At 59.2% G+C, this 9772-nt stretch overlaps 2 protein-coding genes across 2 annotated transcripts in view; both read right to left on the bottom strand.

Annotated features, from left to right (window-relative positions):
• Positions 1 to 5: 5 nt before the first annotated feature.
• Positions 6 to 3240, bottom strand: LOC114485180 (rho GTPase-activating protein 27-like; the record flags this gene model as incomplete). The annotated part of the gene is made up of 3 exons (XM_055083241.1): positions 3134 to 3240; positions 2240 to 2431; positions 6 to 947 (listed from the first exon to the last, which is right to left on the bottom strand). A coding segment is annotated over exon 3 (924 nt), but the record flags the coding sequence as incomplete, so codon positions are not given.
• A 1919-nt stretch (positions 3241 to 5159) lies between these two features.
• Positions 5160 to 9772, bottom strand: part of PLEKHM1 (pleckstrin homology and RUN domain containing M1) — a 44795-nt gene continuing 40182 nt past the window's right edge. The window contains exons 8-10 of the mRNA XM_024130331.3: positions 8839 to 8902; positions 8159 to 8316; positions 5160 to 7398 (exon numbers count right to left, since the gene is read on the bottom strand). Coding sequence (XP_023986099.1) covers positions 7287 to 7398; positions 8159 to 8316; positions 8839 to 8902 — 334 coding nt within the window. The 3' untranslated portion in view covers positions 5160 to 7286. The remainder of the gene's footprint in view (positions 7399 to 8158; positions 8317 to 8838; positions 8903 to 9772) is intronic.

Consider the following 9772-nt stretch of genomic DNA (forward strand, 5'->3'; position numbering starts at 1 on the left):
AAGTCAAATTTTGCCATCAGCTGAGTTACAAAAACCCTTTGGGCTCCAGAGAGCTTTGACATTTGGGAATTGCAGGTAAGAGATCGTGAGTGAGCCTGTACCCCTCTCGTTTCGTGGTTGAGGAAAGTTAGGCTCGGCGTGAGCGGTCCAAAGCCGGCGGACACTGCTGCTCCGTGGAGCCCGACGCAAGACTGAGCGGGTCTCCTAGCGCCGCCGCTCGCGGCGGGCGTAACTCCCGCCCGTCTGCCCGCTCCCGGCTCCCCGTGGCGTACCTGCTCCGGGTGCTGCTCCAGCGGCTGGCCGCGCACGTCCTGGATGCCCTCGTAGACGTTTTCGGAGTTGCTGCGCGCCAGGGGCCGCGGGCACAACCAAGAGCCCGCCACGCTGCAGGCCTTGAAGCCGCCCCCGCTCCCGAGGAGACCGGCAGGGGGCGCGGCGGTGCGGGCCAGGTCGTCCAAAGACTGCGCGGGCCGCACAGGTGCCATGGGCCTCGTGTACAGGCAGGCGGGCAGGCAGGGCGCCAGGCTTCGGCGATGGGTTGCTGCGCCGCGCCGAGCTAGGCCGCACATGGAGCCTGCGCGGCCCCGGGGCTCGGCGGGCGCGCCGTCGGGACCGGCGGGCGCCGACGCTCTCACGAAGCGGTAGTCATACGCGAGCGGTTCGGGGTCTGCGGGACCCGGAAGGCGCGCGGGCGGCTGCGGGTCGGGGGCAGGGTGGCCGAGGGCCGGCAGCTCGCGCACGTACTGCGCCGGCAGGTAGAAGGGGCGGCCGCCGGGCTCGCTGCGCACGTGCCACCAGTGCTCCGTGCTGCGGCGCAGCAGTCGGTAGCGCTCGTTGGGCTGGATGGCAACGCGGCGCCCGTCCTTGCCCGTGTACTCGAAGGGGTGCTCCACCAGCACGTACACGTCCCCCTCGACGTCCGCCGCCATCGCGGCCGCGGCGTGTCCCTGTGGGCAACGAGGAGGAGGGGCGCGGAGGTCAGGGCCGCCGAGCCGGGAAGCGCACCGCACTAGGGAGACGGAAAACTTGGGTTCGAGTACCGAAGCTACAATCGTTTGTGTACGTTCAGGCCTCAGTTTTCCTGTCTCTAAAACGGGGGACTTGGATAAAATAATCTCTAAGGCTTTCATTCTTACACTCAGTGATGGAATTAAGACAGCCCTTTCATTCTCTTGGTTGATTGTAAAATTCTATCCCTTGGTGGGGAGATTGTGGGTAATACTGGTCCAGCTTTACAGCCAGGGAAGCTTTGGCTCAAAGAGATGGGGGTGATTGCCCGCGATAAAGTCGACGCCACGTTTGCCTAAAAGTTGACTGGGCCTCAGTTTCCGCGTCTGTGAAGTGGGAAGAATAGCCCATTCCATTACCCCGCTGCCACCCCTCCCCGACGCTTCCAGCCCTCAGGGAATCGCGTCCTTGGCACCCGGCTCCCCAGGCGTCTGCGCCCGAGGCCCGCGGGGACAGGGTTGGGGCGTGGGCTCCAGGAGCGGCCCCCGCTTTGCTCTACTCTGGGAGTGTCCCTGCCCCGCTTAGTCCAAGGGCCTTGGCGTCAGGGGCCGCGACTGCCAAGGCCGGGGGAACCGGTTCTCTCAGTTGCTCTTTCCTTCCCCAGCGGCCTTGCCACAGACGTGAACCCGGAGCCCGGCCAGCCCAGCCCGACCGGCACCGCCCCCTGCTCTCTGGCTCCCATCTCCACCTCCAGAGAGAGGCTCGGCCTTGCGGCCTGCCCCCCTGCCCTGTGATCTCTACCATGCCCCATGAGGCTGGCCCCTAGGGAATGCACTTTGTGACAGTGACTACCCGTGCGATGTACCCAGGGGCCCCCAAAGCTCTCCTGGAGTGATCACCACAACACGCCCCCCCTCCACGCCAGCTCAGTCTGGCCCTTGGTATGTTGGGGGAGGGAGTCAGAGCCCAATTGTAAGCCTGCCTGAGTGGCTGGTCCCTCCAAGCCTTTACATCGACCACACCTACTGACCCACAAAGGTGACCTGGGACCAGCAGCTGGGAGCTCGGCCTCTTGCTGAGTCTGAGGGATCCAAGGCACAAGGTCGGGTCTGGTCTAGCGCTCCTTCTCTTTCTCAAGCTTTCCCCGATGGGGAAGGGGTGTAAACTGAGTCACTAAGCACACTGGGCCCTGGAGGCGGGGTCCTTGAGCTGACGGGAGCTAAGCCACCAAACCCTAGGTGAGGACACACCCCTTCTCACCACCTTCCCCTGGAACCCCGCGCTCACTCACGTCGGCAGCAGGGCTGACCTCACGGAGCCCATGGGCTGGCTGGGCGGAGCCGGAGGATGTATGCAGGTTAGGTCCCTGCCATCTCCTTGGGCGGGGCTTCAAAGAGCTAGGCTGGAGAGACCTGGGGGAGCAGGAGCCGGCAAGGAGAGCAAAGAAGGAGAGGGCTGCCTTCAGTTCCCAGAGCGGCTGTGTCTGGGAGGGGCGAGGAGGAGCCTGAAGAAGTCGGCCTGGGCCGGTGGGGACTTTGGGGGCGGGGCCCGGGGCAGGAGAAGGCCTGAGGGAGGGGCAGGGGCAGGGAGGGCTGCGACCGAAGGGGCGCTGGAGGGTCGCGAGCGGATCCAGGGGAGGGGAGGGTCCCGACCCTGCCCCGCCCCACCCCTACGCGCGAGATTCGTTGTCCGCGAGCCTCTGCGTCCCGCGGGCGCGCTGCTTAGGGACTGCTCGACCCGGGCTTGCAGTCTTGCCGGGGCGTTCCCAATCCGAGCAAGGCCATTTGCATCCTGAACTGTGCGGATTGCAGGCACTACCCGCTCCGGTCCCATCTACGTCCTCCCCAGGCTCTTTCCGAACGCAACTCGGCCGGGCCTGGAAAAACTTGGAGCGGGGTTCCCACCGCAGGGACGCTTCCCGGAGCGCAGGGTCACTGGCTGGGTGGGGAGGGGACCCAACCCTCGGCTCCTTCCCCGACCCTGGGGGAGCGAAGAGAACGGAAGGGATGGGGGAGCGGGGAGGATCCCTGGAGCGCGAGGACGGACCCATCACCAGGAGGTGCACTGCGTCCACTGCCCGGGAGACAGACAAGAGCCACAGCGGCGCCAACGCCTGGGTCGAAGCTGGGGGCCTGGGCCTGCGCCCCTCCTGCCCCGGGACGGAGGGCAGCCCTTCGCCTCCCACCTCCTCCCGGGGGAGGGGAAGATCCGTCCCGCGGGGCCCTCCTTCCGAGCCCGCGCAGCTCAGGCTCGCGCAGTGCGAAGGGGCTGGCTCGCGATGCTCCCGGGTGAGGACCCGCCACCTGCGATCCCCCTCCCCGCCCCAGATCAGCACCCCCGCCCAGTCCGGCCCTGCCCTGGCACCTCGGGGTGTCCGATCGCTGGCCTCGCCTCCACTTGTCCTGGCAGCCGCGCGGGGGCTCGGCGTCCGGCGCTCCCTCCTCCACCGCCCTGCTCCCACGCTGCCCTGTTTCCTGTTCAACAATATAGCGAGGGAGGCACCGGCGGAGAGCACCCGGCAGAACTTCCTCCCGGACTGGGGTTGCGGCTCCGAGAGACAATCCCCGGTGTCCTGGCTTCCTGTCCCCTCTGGGACGGGCCAGCGCCCGAGGAGCAGAGGCGCCACCCCTTCCCCTGCACCTCCCGGGATCCTGGGCCACACCTGGCGGACTCCCGGAGGTGGAGGCAGCAGAACCAGGATGGTGGGACGAGAGGGGAGGAGGCCTTCTCACCAACTTCTGGCCAGATTTCCCTCCACTGCTCTACTCCCCCCCTTTCCCCCACTGCCTTGCCTTGACCCTTGTGGGGGAGGAGGGCCTCCTCCAATCTGTCCGTAGGATACGCTCAGAGCAGGCTCCTGGGGCTTGAACTCAAGACGCTCACCTTATCTCTGCATCTCAGTTTTCTTTCCTGTAAACTGGGGATAATAACACCTACTTCATAGGATTGTTGTGAAGATTAAATGAGATGCACTAAGCAAATGTATCGTTATGATCACGTTCTAAGAACACACATTAGATTAGTTATTACCACTAATTTTATTATGAGGTGAGCTGTCCTCCTCTTTGGGGTTGAATTGAGGTCTCCAATCCCCGCCCCACCCCCATCCTCCTTTAGGCAGGAGGGGGAAGGGAGACACAAGGGTTCTCAGAAACACCTTGCTAAGGATGGAGGATTGAGTCCAAAGGCAGCACACAGGTCATGTGCTCCTGGCCCTCCTCTGGGCCCGCCTCCTCTAGCCCTCGCACCAGGTCCCCAGGTCCCTCAGGTTTCCTCGGAGCCCAACACTACCTGCCCTTGAGGGAAGCTGGGGCTCATGCAACGGGCGGAGAGTGAGAGGCATCTTCAAGGACAGGAAACTGCAGACCTGAATCTTTCAGTCCCATTTTCCTGCAACCTGATTTCCCTGGGAATTAGTCTGTTTCCTTCTTCTGTCTTTACAATGGGCAGTGGCGGGCTTCCCCCTGCAGGCGCCCCCCACCCCTGGGACTTCTTCTGGAACTTCAGAGGAAAGTTGGCAGCCAAGTAAAGGCCACATTGAACCCTAAAACCATGAGCCCTGAATCGGGCCCTGCTCACAAACCTTTCCTTCCTGAGCCCCTTCTCTTGCTTTGGATAACCCTGTGGGAAATGGTTTCACATGTTCCAGTGTCAGGAGTCTGTGCTTTGACATTTAAGGAACAGGAAAGAAGCCATCACGGTGGGATTTCAGGCATTAGCTTCATTAGTTATATGAGTGTATGTAAGTAAAGCTCCCCAAAGGCCCTGAAATCCTATCCCACGGTGGGGGAGGGGGGCTGACTGCGAGGAGAGGCAAGGGTCGGGGGTAGACTGAAGAATTACTTCCCCTCTTCTCCATGCCCACTCCTGGCACACAAGCCCCCTGCTTGCAAATGTTTACCAATAACCACCCCCCTCCTGCCCTCCGTTGCCTACGGTTTGACTGACAAGAGAGCAGGGGCGGCTATCAGATGGTAACTGAGGGCCTGTGGTCTCCACCAATCAGCGGCAGCATTAAGATTCAGAAACCAGGGACTTCCCTGGCGGTCCAGTGGTTAAAACTCTGTGCTTCCACTGCAGGGGATCTGGGTTCGATCCCTGGTCTGGGGAATCAAGATCCTGCATGCCAGGTGGCATGGCCTAAATAAATAAAATAACCGAATCACTTATTTAAAAAAAAAAAAAAAAGATTCAGAAACCAGACCGCAGGTTAGAAAGATCAGGTCTTTACTGCAAAATCATTCAAAAATCACACGCAGCAGTTCCTTCGGTACATTGCAAAGCACTTCTCAGGGACAGGGCCCCTCACTAGAAACAGTTTATTGCATAAAATGAAATTTTAAAAATAGTGTGGGCACTACCGAGGTTCACATCAGCTTCCCATTGGAGGTGAGGGTGTTAAAAGTCAACTCATCTGAAAGCATAAGCAGCTTTTTGGTATGGGGGAGGGTCAGCTCTAATGCTACTGATCTCAGGGAGGGCGGGGAGTGGGGGCGTGCCAGGCCCCGCCCGACCAAAGTGAGCTCCTCTAGGGCCTCACTCCTGCTGCCTCCTAGGGACCTTCTGGAATACAGAATATACTCGCAGGCCCGAGGAAACAGGGCTGGGCTCAGGCGGCACTGCCCACCCCAGGCCCACTCAGGGATCTGGACCAATTACGGCTCTGATCAGGCTGTTTGTGGTGGAGCATTAATGCTGGCTATGGGGGGCGGGGGTGGGGGTAAGGAGCCACTTTCTTTGGTGCGCTGGGCACAGGTGTGCACCATCTTCCGTGATGGGGACAGAGAAGCTGTGTGACAGCCCCCTCCCCCATCCGCCTACCACCTCCTCGATTCTATTGCACAATTTATCCAGCTCCACGGGGCCGGGCAGGTGACTCAGCAGGCAAATCAGCCCAAGGGAGAGGTGGGAGTAGGTTCGTATCTTGACAGTGAAGGCGGAGCTCCACCTGAGGCCCCCAATCCAAGGTGAGTGCAGATAGGATGGCCAGGAGACCCCAGGGCTGAGGGGGGCCTGCTGGATCCAGGAGAGGTGGCGGGGGGAGGCAACAGAGAGATCGTGCCCAGATTTCACCCCCCAACCCCAAGGGTCTAAATATCACTTTGAAAACAATTCCAGGCTCCAGCCCAAGACCCCTTCAAAAGGCAATTGTGCTCCAGTGAAATTTTCCAGTCTCTCGGCAGCACCCCTCCTGGGCCGGTCCAGCAAAGCTTTGTGAACTCCCATGGCTTTGTAAACTGAGGCTGAGCATCCTTCTACGAGGGCGGCTTCTCCTGCGTGTGCCTGCACATCTCAGCAGCAGGGCTGACACTCTTCGTGGAAGGACGAGGGCCACTGTTCCACAGTGGGGACCCAGCCTACACCTCTGTCCTGGTGGGGGTCAGTCAGGCGGGGATGCATTCCCGCGTCTGCAGCAGTTCCCCCGCCCGTCTGGCTGCTTGTTGGTGGTAGGAGTGAGGAGGGCAGGGGGCTGGGGGGTGGGCTAGATGACGACCCTTCCCTGGACCGAGGAAGGCTCAAAGTGCTGACAGTGCTGGTTCCAAGTCATTCCCCTCCTCCTGCGGGACCAAGATCCCAGGCTATAGGAGAGCCAGGGGCTCTGACACGGAGGAAGTGATGGGCTTTCCAGGTGAGGAGGGGGCGGGGAGCAGAGAGGAGAGGGAGAGGAAGCACATGGTCCTCAGGACTGAGCCTGCCTGGCTCCCCGGGGGTTTGGCACGTTGTACAGGAGCTGTCGGCAGCGAGCGCTCGGTAAGGGGGAAGGAAAGGCACCCGCCGGCTGGCAGGCTCTGTCCCAGCGGGCCTGTCCACCCAGCCGACACCCGCCTACAGGCCCGGCCTGAGCGGTTCCTGCACATTTGCTCAGGGTGAGAGTGCCTGGATTTCTTGGGCGACTTGTGGAGGGTCAAGAATAAAAAAATATTTTCTGTTGAAATATGAAGGGAAAAAACCCACCTTAAAAAAACTAGGCCTTTTAATCAGGAATGTGGAATTGAAAATGCTTCCCAAGTCTTATTTCCACAGTGTTTGAACAGCCCTAATGGAGATGGTGCGTCAGTGAGGGGATCCGGGCCAATTAGTGCAAAGCCCCTCTCCTCCCGCATCCTCGGACAGGGGCATCTGCTGGTGTCCCGGCCTCCTGGAGCAGATGGGTGGGGGGCAGGAGGTGTCATCAAGAGCTCCCAAGGCTCCCTCTCATAGGCTCATGCTCTGGTCACATCCGAGAGTCTTCCTGACAAGGGAGACATCTGTGACACCTTGAAAGTGTGACCCAGGCTGATGGCCAACCCAGCTGGGATGGCTGAGCCCCGGGTCCCGGGTGGGGACAGGAAATGGGGTTAGGCGAGAGTGCTCTGTTCCTGGTACTTGCGCCGGCGGGCACAGCGGGGGCAGCCCTTCTTCATCACGGCCTGACAGCTCTGGTGGAAGACGGTCTTGCATTCGCCACACCTGGGAGAAAGCAGCAAGCACTGCTGGGACCGATGGGCCTCCCGGGGCTCGAGGCTGGTCAGTGTTCCTGACGGGGACCTGCCACCCACGGCACATGGCACTGCCTCTCCGTTCCGGAACAAAAGGCTCTCGCCACAGTGCTTACCCCTAAGCCCTGCAACGCATGCTGATACCCTATTCTATTTCCCTTTTTATAAATACTGCTGAGGCTCACAAAACGATTTCTTGCCTATGTTTCAAACACTGTGCAGTTTAAAAAACTCAGCCCCAGGTCTGTTCAGAGGTCAAAGCCGGGTCCGGGGACACCTGCTGAAAAGGAATAAATGCTCCCACCGGTTCAGTTTTCCACTCCCACAGGGGTTGGAATGGAGGTTTGGTGGATGAATTTTTCCATTTAGAGGCTTCTGATAATGAGCAATAACTGGGGACAAGAACAATTGTTACAGGGGCAGAGGCAGTGGCAGGTACCACCCACCAGGTGCCCGCTTTATGCCCGGCCTGTGCCAACACTCCAGGCCAGAAACTCATCCAGTTCCTCCTCCACCTGCTCACAGAGGACAAAACTGAGGTCCTCCCACCGCAACTCAAAGAGACAGCAGCCACCTCTTCTCCAGAAACATGGATGGCTCGGTGGAGGCAGGGAGTCCTGTGAGGGCTCGTCTTGTCCCCCTCCCTGGGCACCGGGCCTGCCGCCCGGGGACTCCGGGGGGCCGGGTGGGAATGGGGGTGGGGCGGGGTGGCTGGCTGAGGGTCCGCATACCTGACTGTGGTGTCAAACTCAAAGGGGAAGATGATGCCATGGTGGTGGCAGATCTGGCAGATGAAGCCGCGCTGGGTGCACAGGTCGCAGTGGTAGACGTGCTGGGAGGCAAACTCGATCAGGGACTTGAGGAATCCTTCATACACCCCGTCCGCGATCTGTGGAGGGCAAGCGCGGGCCACCGGGCCTTTTAAGCAGCTGTGCCGAGCCTGAGGCCGCCTGTAAGACGTGGGCTGCTGCTCCTGGCACCCTGCCTGAAGAATTCCTACCCCAAGAGGAGTTTCCTTCCACCTGGGCAAGAAAACCTCCCGGAATCAGGCCGAGCACGTGCAGCCCCTGCGCACGGAGGAATCCACTGTACCCTCCTTTGAGGAAAGGAATGTCCCAAACCCTCACCCCTCCCTCTGCCATCCCTGCGGGGAGGAGTCCAGACGCAGGGAAGGGGCTGAGCCCTATGATCCTGGGCTTTGCTGCAGTGCCTGCTTGTCCCGGGGCACTGGGGGCTCAGCCACTGCCCAGGAAGCGTGGATGGCGGGACACCCGTTCCGAGCTACAAAAGCTAAAGACGGCTGTCTTGCCTCAGTAAACTACAGGCACTCTCCCCCCACCCCATCATCTCCCTTTCTCATTTCTCCAGGAATAAGGTCCCTCTAGAGAGGTCTGGGGGGTGGCAATCTCACCTGCTGGAGGTCCGCGACACTGTACTTGTGAGGAGACTCCAAGAGATAATTCCTGTGGTTGAGCCTTCAAAGAAAATACAAGAGATTCCTTAGAAGGAACCCGGGCCAACCTGGGTTTGGTTTCATTCCCTCAGCGCTGCTGACCAGGCATAGACAACTCCCGCCTGGGCGGAGCGGTCAGCCGTCTGGGCTTGGGACCTGGGCTTCCAGGTGACAAGCTGTTGGGACCTTGGGCAAGTTACTTAACCTCTCTGAACCTCAGGTTTCCTCACCTGAGAAAGAGAGCTGTTCTGAGGATGAAATAATTTATTTAAAGCATCTGGCACAGTGCCTCGTACATAGTAAACAATGAATAATTATTAACCACAGTTGATAACACTGCACTGTATAACTGAAATTTGCTAAGAGTAGAACTCAAATGTTCTGTCTCTGTCTCTGTCTCTGTCTCTCAGACACACACACACACACACATCATGTATATATATAAAAATATATAAAATATGTGAGGATGATGGATATGCTAATTAACCAGATGGGAGGAATCCTTTCACAATGTAATCATATGTCAAATCATCACAACATACACTTTAAATGTCTTACAATTTTGTCAATTATACTTAATAAAGCCGCAAAAATTGTAATTTGAAGATATAAAAAAATAAACATCTATTTAAAAAATAATAATGATGAGGATGATGAGGGAAGCTAACGCTTGGTACCGGGAACGGGACTAAGAGCTTTATATATATTAACTCACTTAATTCTCACAAGACTCCTGGAGGTTGACACTATTTTTTTTTTTTTTTTTTTTTTGTGGTACGCGGGCCTCCCTCTGCTGTGGCCTCTCCCGTTGCGGAGCACAGGCTCCGGACGCGCAGGCCCAGCGGCCATGGCTCACGGGCCCAGCCGCTCCGCGGCATGTGGGATCCTCCCA

Source organism: Physeter macrocephalus, unplaced genomic scaffold (assembly GCF_002837175.3).
Source record: "Physeter macrocephalus isolate SW-GA unplaced genomic scaffold, ASM283717v5 random_543, whole genome shotgun sequence".
In the NCBI taxonomy this organism is placed as follows: Eukaryota; Metazoa; Chordata; class Mammalia; order Artiodactyla; family Physeteridae; genus Physeter; species Physeter macrocephalus.